The following is a 23,111-nucleotide window of genomic DNA, read 5'->3' on the forward strand; positions in this document are numbered from 1 at the left end:
AATAAAACCTTTCCTACATTTTCCGGAAGCTATTTAGTTCTCGTTTCCTCGTTTTTTATTATCTTTGATGCGAGTTAATTAATCAATGGAAATTCTCAACATTTTTTTTTTTTCATCCATCGTTTCGTTCAGCACATAACACCTACAAGTACGAGGAAATTTCTCATTTGTAAAACGAACGACTCGAATTTCACTACATATACTTATTATATACACGTTACTGTAGATTCGTGTTTTTCTTTTATTTTCACATGCCACCTGAATGTACCAGTAGAAATTAGCTTTTGAAATATGATGAAATTGGATTAACACATTTTTCGTTTTACAAGGCTTGTACGATGTTCTGGGTCTTACTACTTCACCGTCTTATGATACCCATTTATCTTAATTTTAACCCTGTCCTTTTCGACTTATTTTACCAAGACTGATGACGCGTTTAAAGGACGCGTTTCAAGGACGCGAAAGGATTTAATTACCGAGTACTTCTGGCGTGATTTTTTATGTTTTTACATAAAATAAGTTTCGCTTAAATTTTCGTTTTTATATGCAGCTATTGTACAGTATGTGTAAAAGTATTAAAATATATCGTATGGGTCTCACCTGCCGTGTCTATGTCTAATCACCTTGTTGTTGTTGCTGTTTTTTTTATTGTTTGATCAGAAATTATTATTTTTTTCACTTCAGAACAATACGAGGGTTGATTGGAGTGGCTGGTTGGGCGTGTTGAATCGGATTTGGAAAACAAACTTGGTAGTTACGTCGGAAAAATTCAAAAAAGTGAACGGTAAACGGTTAGACCAATTTACATGACCTCAGGTCATTTTTTGCAATAAATATGGAAACTATTTGATGATCATGAGAACGAAAGCAAGATATACTGTCTTTTGAATGAAGGAAATTCTGTATCACGCTGATAATATCAGAAATATTTACATACCAATAACGAAAGCTACCTTTTCGCTTTGAGATTAAATTTGCTTAGGCAAGAAAGTCAAACACACGAAAGGGTAATTTAGTTTCCGAGTAATAAACGAGCCAATGTGCCCAAAAACTACAAAATACATAGAACAATATTGAAAATGTGTCTGAAATTGTAGAAAAGCCATTTTACACCTTCGTAGGGTGCATGAGGCTTGTCGTATAAAAAAGTGGCCGTCGTTCATTTGATCCTCCTAATAATTCAAACAACTTCCAGAGACACATATTAAAACCGTCTGACGGTTACCGTCAAGGTATCATCCAAAACTGTGGAAGATGAAAAATTGTTGAAATTTTTTAATGGTTTTGGCATCAAATCTACCATGAACTTCATGTCACTACACAACCGAGGGGTGAAAGACTACCCGAACCGGTGTGTCATAATTTCTTGATTTTGTGTGAAGCTAAGAACAACGATTTTTATGACCTGATCCCATATATGGATTTCTCGATTGTTTTGATATGATTTTGAAGAGTACTGTACCCCTCGCAGAGGAACAACGAAAGCCCTTATCAAATGTCATTCAAAGTATTTTGGTCTCTTCTTTTTTGAGTGGTATACAAAATGTGAAGTGCGGCAAGTTAAATTACATATTGCCGAACAGACGCTTTTCAACCATTTAAAAAAATGTATTTAAGTAGAAGAGGCGAAAGGAAAAATGTTTTATTTTCAATTAAAAATTAAATAACTAAAACGAATTAATTATGATTCCGTACTACTATTTAAGGCCATTTCCGTTTTATGTGAAATGCCATTTGATAATGAAATTACAATAAATGGAGCCTCAACCAAACCTATAAACCGTTTCGCATTAGTACGACTGTAATCAAACTGTAATTTATCAAAAGGATATAAAAGGTATAATTTATATTAACAATTAATCTTAATTTAAAATTTATGTTTGAGTTATTCTCTCTTCTGTACCGAACAGGGTTTTTCCTCTATTAATGTTTCTATTCTCTATTTCAAGTAGACTAGTCTACTGAATCAATTAAGTTGAGAAACGAGAGAGAGAGAAAAAGAGAGATAAAAATGAATATGAAAAAAATACCATCCGTACCGAAACACTAAATTTAGTCTTTTTTCCGTATACAAATATGTGTTCTCTTGATACTGTTACTGTTTTGAACAGGGTGCACGAACAGAAATCAGTAATTAAATTATCACTCAACTCTGTCATTTATGATGAAAAGGTATAAACTTTCTACCACCCACACTATCCTTCAAGTGTGATTAGAAAATTGCAACCTTATATCACCGAACAACAGCGATAGTATGCATAAATATCGGAATTTCCGGGATGTACGAAATCATATACACACAAAAATGACTTATACCTTCCCCAGTTCAGAATTCGGTGTTTAAAGGATAGAATACCCACACCCACTCCACTAGCAGGATAATAATTTTTGTAAATAATTTCGTAGCGAAAGTTTTCGTCTCAATAGAAAGCAATTTGTTTAAGCAAATATTTTTCGGTTGTAATTCAAAAGGAGGTAGTGTTACAACTTTCTCTGTTAAACTGAAAAATAAGACCGATTTTTACCCAACTCCTCTCCGAAAGGAATACCCTGTGTGTGTGTATGGTGTTCGGAAAATGGAACATTTATTTATATATTATGTATATGTTTGTTAAGAATCCCAGCCACATAATATAGACGTAAGCATATAAAAATCAATATTTTGTTTTGATTATCCTCTTGTATATTTTCGTTTAGAGCATCGTAAAAAAAAGAATTATTATGAACACAGTCTGATGAATGATTAACCGCTTGTATTTTTACCCCGTATAACAAATTAAATGTAATTTCTCTCGTTACTTTATCGGACTATAATAAGTGACACGAATTAAAGATAAACGGTCGATTATTATACGCTTTAATATTTGTATAAAGTTTATGATGATAGGTCTGAGATAAATTCTTTATTGTCATTGCTTTATGATGCATTGAGATGACTCAGAAGTCTGCTCGGTAGACCTTCTATTGAAATCGCATTGAATGAAGATGAATATCATTTCAACGACTTTCCACAATTTATGTATCAAACAGATGAGGTATGTGGAAAATTCAGGGCAGATGAAGATTCATTTCTCTTCGTGATATCTCGGGAGATTGCATCGTAGACCTCTCCATGCCATCGCATTGAACGAAGATAAATTTGATTTCGACGACTTTACATAATTTCCTAGACTGAAAGTCACTTGAAATGTCCGTTAACTACGATATTTGGATATTTTCTTTACATTGGTAAAAATGTTAAAAATAGAGAGATCCACGGTAACTTGAGTAATTCTCATCCAATTTTCAAAATTTTTGTTTTAATCGACAAAGAATGAAATCCTTGAGAGTTTGTGGAACAATGACATGGGAAAAATTCTGCACAGACGTTTTCTCTTGTTACCATGATAACTTGAGCAACTCTTCACCGAATTTGCAATTTTTTTCTTTCAATCGACAAAAAATGCAATTCTTGAGGTTGAGTACGTACATGGGTAATATTGAAGCAGATGGGAGTTTTTTTTATGAATATTTTTCCCTGTTTTAGAAAAAGAAAAAAAGAAATTGGCAATACAAGCTGGAAGCAAATTCTGGAATCGAATTCGCTAGACAGCTTTTTAGCATAAATTAAGAACAATATCGTGTGTCGGATCTGAAACTTTCAGAAAGCAGTTTTTTTCTCATAATTAGAGAACATTCCCTATCATTTTATTGCTTTTTAGTGGAAAAAAAACCTACGTTTATACGTTTATTATCCCCATGTTTAGTTTACGCCTTAAACTATAAGGGAAAAGAAAATAGAATGAATGTAAAGAGAGTATCTTGAGTATGTGGAGCGAATGGAAAGAACTCATGGTTTGCGGTCCCTTCGCGATCAAAAATATTTTTTTTAATTCAAAAATCTATTGAAACAATTTTCAGACAATACCTGACCTACCCATTGGGTAGTACCCAAGTGGTGAGGCCTAGTTTATATATCAAAGAGATGAGGTATGAAGAAAATGCTTTGCCTGTCTTGCTACCAGAGCCTAATATTTGGAAATTAATTCTCTAAATTCCCTAAAATTCTCAAAAATTCCCAAAAATTTCCTAAATTCCCAAAAATTCCCAAAAAAACAACAAATATTTCAGAACATATTGAATATAATATATCGCCAAAACTGGAGGTGATGGTGATAGAGGTTCTCCGATTTTAAGGAGTGATAGATTCGTCTTCAATTCTAGAGAATCGTATCTTTCATTTTTTCGAACATTTTTTTAAATTTTCGGTTAAAGTGTTCAAAGGTGAAAGCATGTCAGAGGGTACCGAAAACCTTTTTGCGGCTATAACTCAAAAATAATTATTTTAAGAGCAGTCTACACTCCGACCTTCTATGAAAAACATTTTCGATGATAACTTCTTATTAGAATATTTTTTTGAAAAAAGTGGTTTCATCGTTAGGTGCCACAACATATAAAGTTTCGATAGCCACCAGAATAAGCCGCGAGCCTTTTTTAATAAAAGTTTAGTTTTGTTATAAAAACTTTTTCTATTTTTTTATAGAAATTAATTAAAAAAATCACTGCCATGATGAACTCACGTACGGAAACTCTAAAGAATCGAAATGTGATATTAGGTATCTGTCAGCTGATAGGAATATTTTGTTGGTTAGTGTTGGTTTTTTGCTTATCTCGGTTATCACAATTAAAACAAACTGTCAACAAATAAAACATCCCAATTTGTTAAGTCACGAAATTGTTTTTTTTTTCAAGCGCGAGATTTTTTGAAAATTGGAGCGGCTTTTTAAACTGAAATTAAGAATTTCAAATTCCACTTTTCCAATATCAATATACATTTTCAGTGTGTTTTTGATGTGTTCATTGAAATAAAAATAATATGGACTAACGCTCGCGGTTTATTGTCAAAATTGATGCAGTCTACGCCGAGAAAACTCAAAAGTCCAAAAAATATCACAAAAAACACAAATTTTAGGAGTTTTGAGTTTTTTCTCAGTACACTACATCAATCTGGACAATTCCAGTGGCTATCGAAACCTTATATGTTCTGGCACCAAACGATGAGGCCACTTTTTTCAAAAATAATTCGAATAAAAAGTTATCATCAAAAATGTATTTCATAGGGGGTCGGAGTGTAGATTGCTCTTAAATTATTGTAGTGTTGTACTAATGTCGGCTTTGGAGAGACCTACAAGACAAGAATTATATCCTTCAGAGCATAATATTTGGGAACCAATTCTCAAAAGTTCACTAAAATTCCAAAAAAAAATCCAATTTTTTTTTTTGCTTGTTCATAGTTTTTAAGGGTTTTTGAACTTTTCCTGATCTTTTACGAGCATTTAATTATAAAAATGCAAAGAAAAGAAATTTTTTGGGAAGTTTAGGGAATTTTTGGGAATTAATTCCCAAAAATTCACTAAATTCCCAAAAATTCTCAAATATGATTCCCAAATATTAGGCTCTACTTGCTACAGCGATTTCTTCTTCCTTTTCTTTTGCTATTATCGGGAATATAGTGGAACTCTACTACTTTTCCCAAAGTAATTTCGGGTCATTCCAAGCTGTTCGTAAAACTCAACAACTTGCTATTTTGAACTACTAAACCTATACTAATCAAAAATCAGACATTTGGACTCTGTTTTTTTTTTTTGAAACTCAAGAACAATTTAAATAACAAATCACTCGAAACAGATCCGAATGAACAGTCCACTTCATCAACGAGTATCAACCTCGGTCTTACGGAAAAACTAAACTCAAACTTATAATGTCTTCTAAATGAAAGTGAACAGTTGATGGTTAGAACGAGTGAGTTAAAAATCTCATTCATCAACAAAAAAGCAAACAATTCTCATATATATGATACAGTTTCACAGCAAATGAGAATTTATTTACCGAGTCTACCGAAAAAGCACATGAAATTGTACATTTCCCAAAATAAATTTCCGTGATTTATCGCATTCGAGTACAAGCAATTTTGGCACAAAAACCTGCAAAATGTGTGTCAGTAAATTTTGCCAGAAACAAAAGCTATATTTTTTTCGTGTCTCTCTCGTTCTTTTTTTTTCGTGGATGTATAAACAACAGAAAAAAGCTGTGCCCGAAGAATATCTTGTGACATAGTTTGTTTTCCTTATGCACTTGAAACATCCTCTTTATGTAACATAACAAACTCAATAAAACGAATTTATACAATAAAAATATGAAATAGATAAAAGTCTTGAAGACGTTTCAATCATGAATCAAGCACACTTCTTTACCCGTAAACATATAACACACACACACACACACACACACCCATGACGATATTTTGAAGTGGGAATGCTGAAGAGGAAAATCAGTTTTTTTCATGCTTTTCATTTTCAGATTGAGAGCACACTTCAGCGAAACATCTTTACTTACTATTATCCACTGTGCATTTATGTTACTTTGAGTGGTTTTCTACGGGGAGGGTCGTGATTCACATTTGCAAATTACAAAAAATAAAATATTCAATTATTGAAGTGGTTGATTCAAAAATATTTGCGCATAAGAGATAATACAAAAATAGCTATTTTGCTAACTAGTTAAATGGGGTTGTTTTGCGAACCAGATCACATCGTGTGTGGAAAACCCCCATTTACTAACATGTGAGCAACTAGATTTTATCTACACATATTTACACATTCTCGACGACTACAAACTCATAAGTTTATGCAGCATTTTGCTTTAGAAACCACACACGCCATCTGTAATAAACAATCAAAGGACAAGGTCGGTAATGTCTTTGCTACGTAGCTTCCTCATATAGTTGCGCACATAACATGAATAAATGTAGCAAATGTACTGCACAGCTTTAATTGTTTATCATACAAGGCGTGTGTGTTTGCAGACCAGCTGGTGAATTCATCCGCATAAAAATATTTAAAAACTTCTGAATTTTACATCGCGTTAAACATTTGAAAGAACCTTACATCCTCAGTAAATGCAGGCCCATTATCTATTTATTATACGTTCTTAAATCTACTTTGATCCACATTATCAAAAGTTTCATCTGATACCTTTCAACGAAGGATTGTCTTTAGTGGTTGCAAAGGGATCACGTCCAACAACTTCCCGTTACAAAAGTGGAGCAACCCGATTTTTCCTAATAGAAAAATGGGTAGAATAAAACCCGCGTACATAAGAAAAACGTCCCCCAACATTTTAAACCATAAATTTATCTACACGCCACACGAATCAAGATATTTGTAGGAAAAACAGAAAGTTTTTCAAAAGAACATTTTTTTTAAACTTTGCAAACTTTGCTACAAAATTTTCGTTAACACATATACACACACACACACAACCGCACACAGATGTAGAAGAAAAAAGGGTGTTTAAAATGAAGACAAAAAACGACAAATTTTTCATGGTAAAGAGTTGACATGATGATTATAATTACTTCGAATAAATGTCTGAATTTGTTTCGTATAGTCAAACCGGCAGATACCAGCAGATAAAGTACGAATGTAAATTTATTATGATTTCCATTAAAATTCAAAGGAATGGTAAATTTGGAAAGTTTTTTTTGTTCGCAATTTTTATTTTTATTCCATTGAGACAATGTGCATCCATGTGTTCGTAATACAGTTCGAATGACAATGCCGGAAATATTAAGCAAAAATATTTATTAAAAAAAGAAGAAGAAAGAAAATGTAGTCAATTCCGTTTTGTAACCTTGAGGGATGCAGTCAATTATTTTGCAGAACGATTTCACTACATACACATAACCATTCTACGGAATATGAAAATGGCAACACATAATTTAGCCGAAGCTAGAATTAGAGGCAAATTTGAAAACTTTTATATTCCAAATTGCACCAGGCACACAATTGTGTTGCAACTTGCAAATAATACAACGAAAAAGGGACACGCTTTTAACAGGTTCTCTGACCCAATTTTAGCTCTTAAAATATAAATTTCATTTTGCATTTCGGTACTCATTGGTATGCCTTTGCAACACCCAGCGTAACACCGGTTTATATGTGCTTCCATAACATACAGAGCACATTTCGCTTTTTTGGGAGGATACGATATATAGTATTACGGAATAATACACCGTAGCCACCCGTAGCACGTTTTGGAGATAATTTCATTTTTGTTATTCATTATCATTATGACGATTGTGAATTGTTCTCTGGTATACAGAATTTCGAGAGTGTAAAGAATTGTGAAAAATATTTAAAATTTATAACAATTATGATATTTATAAATTAATTGTACTTAGCGTAATTGTACACAGCTTAATGGGTTAAAATACAGCAATGGTATTTTACATTTGTTATGCATACGACTGCGATAGCGTTCATTTTTATTTATTAATTTCGTCGAGTTAATATGGTCAACAACAGGGCATTATTCATGGGAGGATTTAATTATTTTTTTTCGATTTTGACCGAGATAGTGAAATAGTCACAGTCGCCAATTTCTTATTCAGAGCTGGACGAGTATCAGGCAGTTCAAAGTTCAAAGAAATTTATTAAAAATAATCAAAACATTTCAGTAAGCTTAACATAGCAATGCAAGTCAATCATCGAGACTAAACCTTTTGGTTTTACAACGAATCAATTTCATTAAATCAAATTGCTGCTGCTGTCATCAAATCATTCGAAGGAAAAGATAACCAAAAACCGTCTATTCACATGATCAATCGTAAAGAATAAATAAAAAAGGACAAAAACACTGACAAATTCGATAAATCTGCAACATACCAGAGTCGGCAAAACTCGCCTTCATGCGAATCCGGCAGTATGACCAGCTCACTAACAAAATTTAGGTGAGAAAATAAATACGTCTTCGTACTGCATTTATGTCCTAGGTTTGGGCTTCTTTAACCTTTTACGACGGTAAGCATAGCATTGTGACCGTTACCAAATCTATTATATTTCTTTGATCTTAGTATTTTTGACTGACTTGTTTTCTTACGGCACATCTTCTGCAAACAGTTGTTATTTTTGTCTTTGTTGTCGATACGAAGAAAATTTCCAGTCGCAAAAGCTACAGTGGACGTCAGTAAAATTTAGGCATCAATTTGCTTCAGCTAAAAAGTGCTTAAACTTAACTAAACTCAAATTTTCCACATCGTTTTCTATGCTTTCTTCAAGAGACACGTAAAGACAGTAGTTGCACTCACTCCTTCATGTAGAATGGAAGATATGAAAAGAGATCCAGAAGAGCTTCAATCCCACAAACTGTGGTGGCATGGACCAGCATGGCTATTATAACCGAAAGAAAACTGGCCAAAGAATCCAAACGTAAGATGACTCGGAATTGAAAAGCAAGAAAGTGTTAGCAACCGAGACAAGCAAGCCGAATGAATTCATAGAAAGTTTACTCAACACTCTTGTTATGTATGTGGAAAATAGAAAGATGGAATCAAACACAACCCACGAAAAATAAAGACACATTTTCAGTTAAGTTTATACTTATTTGTATGGATGAAATAGTTACCGCACACGCTTGTTAGTGGAAAATCCGAATACAGACATATGAACAGTTTTGTTTGTATGGGAGTTGAAAAAAGCTGAATCCACAATCTCCTTTACTGCCATTATGCTATTTACAATGTGGATCAACATAAGGGTTACACTTTTCCGTTTCGGCTGGTCGTTTGCTCTGTTCTCATAAGTGAGTGTGACAGAAAGCTGTAAATGAATCGCCTGTATTTGTTTGTATTTCTTGTGTATTTTTTGAAAGTCATTGGAATAATAATAAATAAGCGTGTAGCCGCGCGTGTTCTCATTCTACCGCACGTGTAGGAAGAAAGTGTACGTTTACACAGAGAGCCAGCTGAAGCAATAGCATAAAGGTGTAATCTTTACGTTGAATCTCTCCTTTGAACCGGGTAAAACAATTCCACGTTTTTTCGGTTTGTTTCCGACCACAGTTTTATAGTCTAGAATATTTTTTCGACTCATACCGACGAAGATGGGAGCCAACGAATTCTATTTATCGATTTTTTTTTTCTTCAAAATAAATATTTAATCAGCATCTGAAATGCAACTTGCAACGTTCGACAGAAATATATCGGAAATTTATGTACATATAAATGTGAAAATGGAAAAAAGCAGAGGGGGTTGAAGATGAAAAAGCCTAGATTCCCGTTCGCTGCTATTTAAATTTTCAATTATATATTTCATGTATTGTAGAAAAAAAAACGTTTGAAGAGAATGGATAATGCTACCCGTGCTACCCCTAATTGACTTGCAGGCAGACCAGTCACTATTTTCGCTAGACATATGGTAAAAAATTCATTGTGCACCATAAATTCACGATAAATGTCACTGAGAGTAGAAGGAAAATATAGTTACACCTTGTATCAATTGCTACAATGCAGAATTTCATGCAGTTTTTCGTTCATACCGTCGTAGAAACGTTCACCAATCCAAGCGAAGAAAAAATAAATTAAATTATTATACCAAGAAAAAACAAAGAGAAGGTGGAAAGTTAGTGCTATGGATGCATGAAGATCCTTTGTGCATAATACAATGTAATAAAGTATAGCTGGATCGTATTATACATTATACATACGATCGTCACAAACGCTTGGTTTCAGAATTTTAAAATTTATTATTCAGAGTTTAAAACTGCACCATCTGGGGCTATGAATTTTTCAATTAATTTAATGAACGAGTCACAGATGAAATTACCAAAAGTGTGAGCCAGCTCTTTCAATTTCTTTTTTCTTTCTATTAAAAGATCGTCTTGCCTGTTCGTTGGTGAACTGAACATTTTTACTTTTGACGAGTAGGGATTGTATCCCACGAAAGGCAAACTCGCGAAACGCCGTAAACTATCGTAAATGTTTTATCAGGTAATGAATCATTGCCATGGGGTGCTGCGAGTAAATTAATTTCACGAAAATTCCATTGTGCTCGAAATCCATTAGAAGGTCGTTACAATACAGTGTTTTGTCTTTTGTCTAAACATGGTGCCAAAGAACAAGACCGAGAGGAACGTATAACTATTGTTTGCGTTATTAATGTTTTAATTGCTTTTTTTTGTGAAGAAGAAAGAAACTCACACAAACATTTGCTCTGTGTAAATAGTTCTATATGTGCAGCTATATGAAAGAAACGACGGATTCCATTTTAATCAAAACTAGTTTTTGTAACCCAAACGTAGTGTTCTACTATTACATAAAGGATAATCTCATCTGAAACCGTTTCCATAATGTAAAAGCAGAATAAACAAACTGAAAATTTATTTAAGTCAAATGAAAGGAAAACATGCATTCTCGTATATCGTAAATCCTCACCATTTAAATGAAACGTTACTCTACATTACAATACATCCCATTACACCAAACTTCTCTTAACACTAAATATGCGAAAGAAATACGCTGGGTTAAATACATTTATAAAACGAAATAGTTGTATTATAGTAACTCCCAGTGAACCATACACCGGTAGTACCTATCAACAAATTGATGTTGATCCAGCATTAACTATAGGTTGTTAGAAGATTGGCATTTTTCCTGGATTTTCTTGTTTTTCTTTATGGTTACTGTGTACCCGAAAACCTGTAACTGTATAAAATCGAAAGGATATGTATGGATGTATGTGTATTACAACACACTGTATCTACAGACGTTCTAGTTTTGGGGTGGTGTCATAATGATTTCTCGGGTGTAAACTTTGAATAACGTGAAAAAGTGGGTTAACCATCACGAGAAGGTGAAAATGTTGTTCAAGTTGGTTATGTTATATGTATAATGATGCCACATTGTTGAAGGAGCATAGCTGGTTGTTATGCGATTTCGAATGTGTGTACAACTTAATAAAAATCGTCTTGGGGTGATGGGGGGATGATGGGTTCGATACACATTATTCTACCCATTTTCTTATTTGGAAAATGTGTTTGGTGAACCTTAAACGATTTTCTATTAAAGATAAACACAGATTATGGTCGATTATATGAAGGTCATGAATGGAATCTACACTTTTATCTTTTCGGTATTTTGTTGTTTGAGGTATAAAAGAAAGTCTCTTTCTCTCTCTACATATATATGTGAGGTACAAGGTCCATATGAATGAGATTACGCCATATAGGATTGGCGAAAACCAATAAACATTAATGGTGATTTATGTTCGACATGTGTGTTTGCGAGTGGAACTTAATGGCCTTTTTTCTATTAATGGCTTGCTTTCGGTTGTATTTTATGAGTCCACTGAATTTTTATTCAGTTCAACTGAAAATTTGTTATAATTGGATGTTTGTGTGTGAGATACAAAATATGTGAAGTTCAATTTAATTTTTTTATTTATTTTATGAAATATTTTACCGGCGTGTGTTTGTTCATTCGACGCCAAAAGAATAAATTTACAATCATTTCTACTTTTGCCACGAAACTCCGAACCAATTAATTTATTTATTTTTTGCAGTGTAACCACAAAAATCAGTTTTAGGCTACATGTTGTGGTCGATGAAAATAATTGACTTCATTAATTTATTCATTTTATTGAGTCATTGCAGGACTGTACAGTAATTCCAGGACTGTACAGCCATTGCAGCACTGTACAGTAATTGCAGGACTGTACAGTAATTGCAGGACTGTACAGTAATTGCAGGACTGTACAGTAATTGCAGGACTGTACAGTAATTGCAGGACTGTACAGTAATTGCAGGACTGTACAGCCATTGCAGGACTGTACAGCCATTGCAGGACTGTACATCCATCGCAGGACTGTACAGCCATTGCAGGACTGTACAGCCATTGCAGGACTGTACAGCCATTGCAGGACTATACAGCCATTGCAGGACTGTACAGTCATTGCAGGTCTGTACAGCCATTGCAGCCTAATGTACGTACAGAATAACATTTACTTCTAAAAATAGTCTAATATATCAACACACCTAACATAGTAGTAGAATATTGTATAGGCTATGTCAAATAGAGTAGTTTTCACTCTAATCTCATCTATAACCTTGAAGCATTGTAAGAATGTGAAATTACATGGTACATTGCCGTTTTTAGCATTTTCAAAACCTTTTATACAACAAATGTATATTGAAAATTTAAATAGCTTCCAAAGGATTATCCAGGATACTACTGCGTTTTTCCGATTTCCAGATTTTTATGCACATAAATCTCAGACATATTTCAGTCGGAGGCTACAAGTTGCATTTCAGATGCTAAAAAAATATTTTCAATGAAAATCGATAAAGAGATTGCTAGCTTCGTCCTCGTCGCTGAGACACGACAGATACTTCAGACTAAAATGACTAAACAGACTAAACAGACTAAACTGTGGTAGGAAAGAGACCGATTTTTTTTACTCCTTCCAAGATTTCAACATAGTCCCAACTGAGTATTTATTGGGCTAGTTTGAAGTTGTCCCGTGAGCTGTTCTTTCATTTTTTCTCGATCGGCTTATTGTCAATGTTCTTCGTAAGCGTGTACGTAGACACCTTACGTGGGTAAGTGCAGCATACAGCAATCTTCCATTAATAAATCACCGATTTTCACAAACATTTTTAAACATGTTGATTCGACAAAGAAGTATAGTCTCGTGGTGCTCCGCATTACTCAATGGTCTAAATGGATTCACCCGGTACGCTGAAAATTTTAAAACTTACAATGAAGGTGTATTATACGATTTTCTTTTCAATAATTTTTTTTTTTGCAGAAATAGGTAATCCATTGAAAACATTCTGAAGTGTCGTAAGATCTATGGAACTTTTTATAAGCGGAGTTTTGAAGTAGAGTTATTCAAAGCTGGATATACAGCTATGTGGGTTCTGCTAGTTCTACAACACAGTGTACGTAGCAGACAGCTAATTCGACGTAAAGCACAATAAAATTTGAAATAGATGTATTTTTGAATCTCTTTTAAAAAGCATTTCGGTTGTATTGTTGTTTTTAGTTATAGCATTCGAGCTGCATTTGGGCTGCAGAGTTTTATTTTTTTATTGTAAAAACACGAAAAGGTCAATCGAAAATGGAAATGCCGAAAAGTAGTTGTTAGTGGTTGATAAAATATTTTGAATCTTGAGTGCATTAAACGTTTAGTCGGGGAAACGATTTTTCATTTGTGCGATGTGATTAACCTTATTTGTTTCCACACAAAAATCCATAAGAAAATGATGTTTTGTTGACGCGTTGTCCGATGACAATTCAAGATAGAAAATGTCTATTTTCTCCCCTTTGTTTTCACAGGGAACAAAATAATCATTTTCTCCCCCCAACTGTCATGACAGTGTTGAAAACCGTTATTTCCACTATCATAAATCTATTTTTCACATCAGTATGTCACTTTGCGACCCCTTTATGTACCTAATTACCCTACAGTAATAGTTGACTTTCGAAAAATCGAGAATTTTTTTGTGGATATAGAGATCTGTTTTGCAGCGATTGGTGAGCAGGAAGGTTTGGGAACTTAGAAAAGACCATAAGGAGAATGTTTGAGGCGTCTCAATGAAAGCTGCAACGTCCTGAGGATTTTTATATTTAACAAGGAAAATTTAGAAACCCCTCAAGGGGAAAATGGGCTCCAAAACCCAAAAAACGAAAAAAAAATTATTGATTTTTCGAAAGTCTACTGTTACTGTAGGGTAATTAGGTACATGAAGGGGTCGCAAAGTGACATACTGATGTGAAAAATAGATTTATGATAGAGGGAATAACGGTTTTGAACACTGTGACATGTCACCTTTGTTTTTGTTTTGAAAAATTGTGTAGAAAATTTGCTTTTTTGGACTTTCTTTTCTTTCCTCAGCATACAAATAACTATAACTATTAATATTTAAATTCGAGATTGGCACAACGAAACAACTCGCTCACTGTAAGAAATTTTAAACGTCGGTTCTAACGAATGAGATTTGCAATTTTATAATTTTATTGAATTATATAAAAATAACTGAAAAAACCATTTAATTTAATTTAATCTTTCACATGTCGTCAACATTTCAAATATCATTTTTCGACTACCAGAGACTACAGCCGAGTAGAACGACTTGACCTAACTTCAGCTCAGTGATTAAAAAATGTTATGGTAGGGAATACTTCCATTTAGTTAAAAGTTATTCGGAAAATTGTTCGAGTCAATCATATACAAATTGACTATAAATTGAAGCAAATGCGCCCTTAGTGTCATTATATAACCGTTGTACAGCGTTTATACTTTCTTTTTTATTTTTCAATAAAACTTTTTTATCTGTTTCTCGGTTCGGAATTTTATCTTCCAGTTCCAAAATGAAAAACTAATAATGTCATGTCATGTTAATAAACAAATACGATGTACAGATAGATATAAGTAGATATTAATATATTACATTCGTCAACAGTCATATTTGAAAAGAAATATGAACCTTAGGCTATTTTGTTTACATAGAATTCTCTCATATAATACAAAATGTTCGAAAAGAACCAGTTTCGATTGTAGCAAAATGCTGCGATAAGCCCGTATGAATTCGTATACCTAACACGTGTGTAAATATAGCTAGACATCAAGGAGGAACACATATCCGTAGTGCCCAATTTTCGAGTTTTCATTTCCAAAATGCATTATGAAAATCGAGTAAAACTTACTGGAGTAGGTTACCTATACCAATCTACTGCCGCGTAGCTCGACTTACTCTCACTTCAAGACCATTGATAAATGTAATGTGTGATGCAAAATATTTTAAACCGATAGGTTTTGCACTTCGTACGAGTATAACTTCAACAGGATTACTGGCATTCCCGAGAAAAACAACCTGAGGTTATACCATTCGTATTCGATATACAGAAGTTCTTCGTAAATATTTTTCAGTTGCCTTATATTGCATTGTGTAGAGAACATAGCACTGGTTACACAAAATATATTTCCGAAAATACATTTTAATTTTCTTAGTTTCATTTCAACTAGCCCTGTAATGTGCCAGAAATGAATGGAACGAATTGCAGTTATTCAGACCCATTACAGATGGTTCGGTCAACCAAACGAACGAAGGTGGTGTTGGGGATATATAACATGGTTGCAAGTGAATAAATTTGTTGTAATATAGAAATTTAAATGTAATTTCGGTGACACTAATGGCAATGGTAGTGAGAATGTTATATGTTGTTGAGTGGAAACTGTAAAAAAATTGGTCATAAATTCTTACGGATGTTAAAAAAAAACTAAAAAAAAATTATCTTAAGCCGCAGTCTTGTTTATTTGTTAAAGAGACCTCACGTTTCATGCCTCAAAATATGCCTATATGAGGAAAGTTAGGTGCTTAAATAATATCCCCCCCCTAAATATAGGCTAGACATATATGTACATAAATTCATCGTATTTAAGTTACTTTATACGACTCAGTGTGTAAATCGTTGCAGCCACAGTACACCTACACACTACACCTACCCAAATTATGAAGCTGAGTGAACATTAGGACGTTACCAGTACGACATAATCTCAAGAAAAATTCACTGTGGAAATGTCTGACCGGATCATTTTGGTACGTAACCACTAAGGCATCCCGTCCAGATAGAGTCTGCATGCAGACTTACTCAATGATTTAGATACAGCGTTTTTTAACCAGATTTTTAATTAAAATACTAATGCCATTTCAAAATCTCTTTATTGGTGATGCAGGTGTTGAAACATAATGCACGAGAAACTTTTTTGCTGTTGGATGTTTAATTGACTGTCGTTTGTAATTTTTTTTTTATCTACTTTTTTTCTGCTCTATTTTAATGAATTTATTTTGTTTGCGGAACTTTTACATCCTTTTTGAAGTCCTAACTTTGAACATCTTATTTTTTTGAATTATATGTCGGGATTATTTTTGATAGGAACTGTGCAATTTTCCTCCGAAAAATAAAAAAACCCGATCTCTGACCCTGTTCTTCACTGTTTTTACACACTATTTTCATTGTTTAAAATTTAAAATTCAGTTTATCTAACGCTAGATTTACTGTAACAATGTGGTACCTTATGCTTCACAATATTACCTACAGATGAAATGGACAATGATTTTTCGAATCAAGAAAATCTCGTCGCATCGATAAACGAAATTTTCCTTTTGAATGCCTTGCTAAAATTAACCTCATTTAACTTCTAAAAGAGACATTGACAAACAAGATAAACAAGACGTTCATGTTCGAATGTTTTGTAATAATATATCGCTTCTTCCATCTGTTGCCGTTGATTACATTCTGATGATTAATCTACTTAGCGTCAAGTAATTCACACGAAAGAAGTTTTCCAAGCGACGAAGGTCACGCATATATAGATTGATCAATATGAGGATGTGTTTGGACATTGTACGTCTAATTTTTTCGGTAAACAACTCATTCATGTTACACAATGTTACACAATGAGAGCCATTTAACTGTCCATGATATTGAACCATCCCGTGCTTTTGGTTAGATATAATAGATATGGATGATGTGAAAGAATTTCATTTTCTCAAAAATTCCAGCATCGCAGAGGAACGTTTTTGGAACAACAAAATAATTTAATCTGTTACTTCATTTGTGTAACTGTCACTTCAACATTTTCATCAAAACATTTTGCTATGAAATAGAACTCTAAGCAGAGCCATACGCTTATTCTTGTCGTCATTGTCGATAACAGATGACAACCCGTTTAAATAAGATTGAGTTCTATTAGTGTATTATTTGCCGGATCTGTGTTACAGCAATACATTGATTTCCTTTACAATCTGTAACAGCCGCCAACGACTTACGTATATCTCGCATATTTAATATACACCCGCCGCCGACACAATCATCTCAAAATCAACATATTGATTGGCATAACGTTATACATAAATAAAATCTAACTTTTAATTGATAAAACATAAGCAAATACGCAGAATTGAAATTAATTTTAATTGGAGACTATGTATAGGGATTGTTGTTGTGGAAAGGGTGAGATATGTTATAATTACTTACCGCTCGACTCTGGCATTCGTTTATGGTCATCAAAGATCCAAGCAACAGAAACCACAAAACATTTTCCCGAATCATTTTTTTTAGTTTCAGGAAATTCTACTTTCTTTATCAGAAGAAAAAAGAGAAAAAAAAATTTCAATTCACAGAAACAAAAACTTTGGTTGATGTTTTTTTATTCGTCTATGATATTGTTTTCTATCACGTTTCAGCACAAAAACTCACAAAGAAACTTTCTTTTTATAGAACAATCCAAAATTATGCTATCATCAACAAAACCACGAAAAATTATTATCTGAAAAAAAATTGTAAACAGCAAACAACGTTCCTTTTCGTTACGAATTTAAACCCAAAAAAAAAAAATTCTTCTCACAATCAAAATGTAGAAAAATTGTATTCGCAATAACAACCTTTTATACTCACGCTTTTAACGTCTAAGAGAAAATACCACTGTGTCGACCGATCTATCCAGTGATGTGAATGGTTTTGAAAATAACATTTTCCTGATGTTATACATTCAACCATCCACCAAGCGAAACGTTAAATGGGGTAGCATAACGTTCTAGCACTTTTTCCCCTTTGAAAAATTATAGCAGAGGGTAAAAATGTTGATGTTTTCGTATGCTACTACTTTCATGTTATACTATATAATATACACCCTCGACATAGAAGCTTTCCTTTGTTTATTCAAGAAAGCTGTTACTGTTGTCTCATACTAAATTGCTGTTTTATTATGACAAATTGATGTAACTTTTTTATGCGAAAAATATTTGTCGACTTGTTATAGTATTAATTTTTCGTTTTATTAAAAAAAACTGTAGACAAGAAGGATATTCCAGTAGCAGATTCGTTACGATTCGTCAATATCTGGTTCCTAGTAGAGTGAGATCGAAAATTGCTTTTTAATTATACTAGTTTGTATAGTTGGGGGGGTTTGATGAATTAACTCACTGGAAATGAGCGTGTGATATACATCGATTTATAGTGTTATTACCGTGGCACTTCAAGTCGTTTTAATGAACTTTCCCAATTAATATAGAATGTAAACATGCAAATGTTTTTTTTTTTTTAAATTAGTTTAGTTTTAAAATTAAAAATTTTAATTGATATCTTGGCGTCGACATCTGTGAATGCAATTCCATTAAACTGATTTATTCTACGAACATGGTACATCTTAGAAACCCCGGCTGAATTTTGCTGTTATCTTCAGGGTCAGATCTTTATCATTCATTTTGATAATAGTTTTTGTTAGCTCTTGACACTGATGTTTGTTTGGTCGTTGGAGGTTGGACACGTTGTGTCTCTGCTTTTCTGAAATATTGTTGATCTGATCAACGCATTGGATAGCTAAACCAACAATATTGAGAATACATTTCAGTATTTCATTTCAATATGGAACTAGACGTTTACACGTTCAGTGTGAACATTTGAGATTTCATACTCCAAATGTTCATAAAAAGCCTCGAAAAAAGCACAGACAAGTGTGGAAACTATTTATAAGTATAAGTAAACAAGAAAATCGATAAAATTTGTTGAATAGGCCCTACAAAGGGCCTTACATGTCATGTGTTATCAAATCATATAAACGTTTCTTTCATTTCATTTAATATTCACTAGACTTGCAAAAACGTATGACCTACTTCATAGAGGCTGGTCATCTCTTTGCCAATGTCATTTTCATACTGTGTATTAGGTTTCTTATTTGACGTTTCGAAAATGAACCGCTCCTGCCTGGTTTATTTTACTCTGCCGTTCCTAAATGCAAAGCATCGTAAAATGCTTATCACACTTTCTCTCAGCTTGAAACAGTGTCAGGAACATTTTCCATTTAAAAAAGAAAGAGTATTTTTCTGCAGCTGCGCTGCGAAAACTGAACTTTTTCATACGTGATTTGGGTGGCGATCGAAGGGTCTTTTTTCTCTGTTTTTCTATATTTTACTTTTCGCCACTAGTGGTGAAATGAATTTGCTATTCACCACTCCTTCCGAACCATTAGCGGAAATATAAATTCTGCCCTGACCAAATTTCGAGCCTCCGACATCAAAACCCAATGCTTATCGAGCAACACCTACTCTAACCATTCGGCTATTGAGTGAACTAATCGCAGTGAACTAATTTTTGAAGCGTACATAAATGCAGTCTACTGGATTGTTCATACAATATTTCGTTACAGTAGAATATATGTTAAAGGTAGAGTTATGTTTTGCAAAAGTTCATTTTTCGCAGCTGGTTGCAGAAAACGTTGTATGCAACACGTTGCGAAAAGTGATAGTTTTTGTCACACGATGTGGCTTTAAAACTCGCTTCGCTCGTTTGATATCAGATCTAGTGACAAAAATTACCACTTTTCGCAACTAGCTGCATAAATTACTATTTCTGATTAGAAGAGTTAGATTTTTATATATGTTTTACAGTTGTAAAGTATTTCTTATTTCGTAGTTGGTCTGTAAATTTGTCCATATAACTGGGTATAGAAATTAAAAGTCACGGTCTCGTGTGATTATTGGTCTCGCCTTCGCCTCGGATCAACACATTTCCACGTCAAATCAACTTTTCAACTTTTATCTCTGGCTATAACAATTGTTAGACGAGTTTACAGAATGTGTTGGTGGAACGAGTTGGTTAGCAATAAGAAATTGTAAGATCAAAAAATAGCAATCTTTTTGTTTATTTGATGCATCCTATACAACCTAAAGTCAGGTTAAAATCATTTGTTAACAACTAAAAAATCTTCAGATGTCATTTTTCTACAAAACCAATTATATATGCCGTCTAACACCAATTGTTTTTGGTTTGATTCACACAAGAAGTGCTTGCGAACTTTAATTATTCGTCCGACAAGAATGTGAAAGGCTTAAGCATAAATTCAGTATTCTAAATTCCAACAGAACCCAATTGGCAGACTAATTAGTTTTAGTTAAATAGTTTCATGTTTCATATCACATCTAAACATTCGTAAGGTGCATTACGATATTCATCAAACTCTACCGAAAGGGATAATCTCATAATGCAAACTAAAACACCCACACTGAACAGGCGATACACATAATAACATTTTGTAGCAATCCTTTCCCCCTTCTCCCTATTGATTGCTTTTAATCATATGCACATTAAGTTACAGGACCGATATCACACGAAGTATATATGAAGGTAATAATGTGACATGAAAGGTAAGTATTATAAAACCATCAGACCTTGCACAAATTAAATTATTAACAAATTCAAATTTTGTAGGTCGCGCGGCCAGTCCTTTCGGTCATATTTTAACCATTAATAGCTTCTTAGTCCTTACGAAAATATGAAATCATAACATTAAGTTTTACAGTAGATTTTGTGTATTTTGTGTTTCTTTCATTTAACCTGTCTGTCACAGACGGCAAGCATATTAACAGTTTTAATATCTGATCTATTACTTCATTTGATCGAAGATTTTCAGAGATTTATTTCAGAAATCTTTTACTTCATTTGTTTTGAACACGATTTTTGCTATATAAGACCTCATTTGGCAGAGTTTGTCGTTTATTATTGCTGTCGTTGTCGATAACAGATGACAGCCGTCTGTAACAGATTAAAAAACGTTTCTTAAACTAGCAGAAACACTACTTGATCAACTTGATGAATTTTTCAACTTTATCAGATTTTAGTCGTTGGCGTTGGCTTAAGATCTCCGCCATCCTTTGGAGTTTTTATTTATTGTAAACTATCAGGTGTAACGTCTAGTGATACATATAGTACATTACGTCGTTCTGCCAAATTTGTTTTACAAGCTTTCTCCTCCGCGATAAACGAATTTTCAACATGTATTATTGTTTCTGTCGCATAAGCTGTATTCATCGACATTCTTCTTAAAAATGTAACAAACTATTGTTTATTCAAAGTTATTTGTAAGTAATTTATTGAATTTTTAAGAATTGAATTCCTAAAAGTGGGCCCTGTAAGTGCCGAAAACCTGAGAAATATTTTTTATCTACCTAGGTGAAGTAATAGCAGTGAAAACGTGCTATTATTTCGCCGTCGGTAGATAAAATAGCATATTCAACCTCTGTCTAAATGTTTATTTAGACACTTGGGGTTATAACATTAGCCTTCGGCTCATGCAACAACTCCCCAAGTGTCTAAATAAACATGTGGACAGAGGTGAATAATCTACTAAAAATGCTACTATGCTCCGTCGTATGTAAAATATTATTTTATGAAAACCTATGAGCAAAAGGATTCGCAACTTTACAAATATTTTGAAACACATTGGCTATATAGCGCCGATTTCGACCAAAATAGTCGTGAATGAGGTAAGCGAGGAAGATGATTACAACAATTTTTCAATAGGATATCAGGTTCACGCTACAGGCCACATCAGAAAAAAATATGATGCAGTTCAGTCATCTTATTATGATCCTACACTGAGAAAAATTAAATTTCAATAATATGTACTAGCAGTCCGTACTAAATACTAACGGCAAGTATTCAATATGAGTAGATATATATCACACGTGACCAATGTCAGAAGTAGTATGAGTCTGTTCCAAGGCCATACGAATTATCAAATTACTGTCAAATTTCATCCATAGAGACATACCCTCATCAATAATTATATGCAAACCGATCTCTGTGGATGAAATCATGTTCGTTCGGCTAGTCAAAATTCGTTTTTACAGTTACTCGGAACAACCCCATTTAAAACGAACGTCTAAGCATTGACCAAATCCAGTGTAGTTACGATGTCGGCGCTCTATCAAAATAACCCATGTTAATCAAATCGTAATTGATATCGTTGATATCGTAATTTTAATAGCCATTCACAAGATAACAACTTCTTGGGTTTCAAGGCAATGGTTTCATGTTATAGGCATTTGTATTAAAAAATTCCACTAAATTCCAATTTTTCCGTGACTGATCGTTCCACATATTCCACTATTAGTCTACCATTCGGTAGGTCTCTCTTACGTAAGTCAGGTGATATTGGCCCCCATTTTAACATCTCTAAAGTTAATGAAACGTTCCAAACAAATACGCCTAGTTTCTGTTCAACTACAGTCGGTAGTTAAGGTAGACTCTTATTTTTGGTGGAAAGGTCAAAATACGTTGTTTCCAATAAAATGTAGAAATATTTATTGAATCTTCACAGCGCGTATCTTTTTTTCGAACGTATGAACGTCATTGTGGAGTTACACCTGATTAACATGGAACAATACAATAAAAATGAATTTATCAATTGAAATTTACAAGCATCAAAAACGTACCTTTCGTACCAAATTAA

At 33.5% G+C, this 23,111-nt stretch overlaps 1 protein-coding gene across 3 annotated transcripts in view; it reads right to left on the reverse strand.

The window, feature by feature from the left end:
* Positions 1-18,342, reverse strand: part of LOC119070389 (probable GPI-anchored adhesin-like protein PGA55) — an 89,159-nt gene extending 70,817 nt beyond the window's left edge. Inside the window, exons 1-2 of one of the 3 annotated variants that reach the window (XM_037174707.1) lie at positions 18,278-18,342; positions 17,858-18,149 (exon numbers count right to left, since the gene is read on the reverse strand). In XM_037174707.1, coding sequence (XP_037030602.1) covers positions 17,858-17,932 — 75 coding nt within the window. In that variant the 5' untranslated portion in view covers positions 17,933-18,149; positions 18,278-18,342. Of the gene's footprint in view, positions 1-17,857; positions 18,150-18,264 lie in introns of all 3 variants that reach the window. The other 2 variants (XM_037174708.1, XM_037174709.1) reach the window with 2 other exon arrangements.
* Positions 18,343-23,111: the final 4,769 nt, after the last annotated feature.

This window comes from Bradysia coprophila (genome assembly GCF_014529535.1).
Source record: "Bradysia coprophila strain Holo2 chromosome X unlocalized genomic scaffold, BU_Bcop_v1 contig_79, whole genome shotgun sequence".
NCBI classification, from domain to species: domain Eukaryota; kingdom Metazoa; phylum Arthropoda; class Insecta; order Diptera; family Sciaridae; genus Bradysia; species Bradysia coprophila.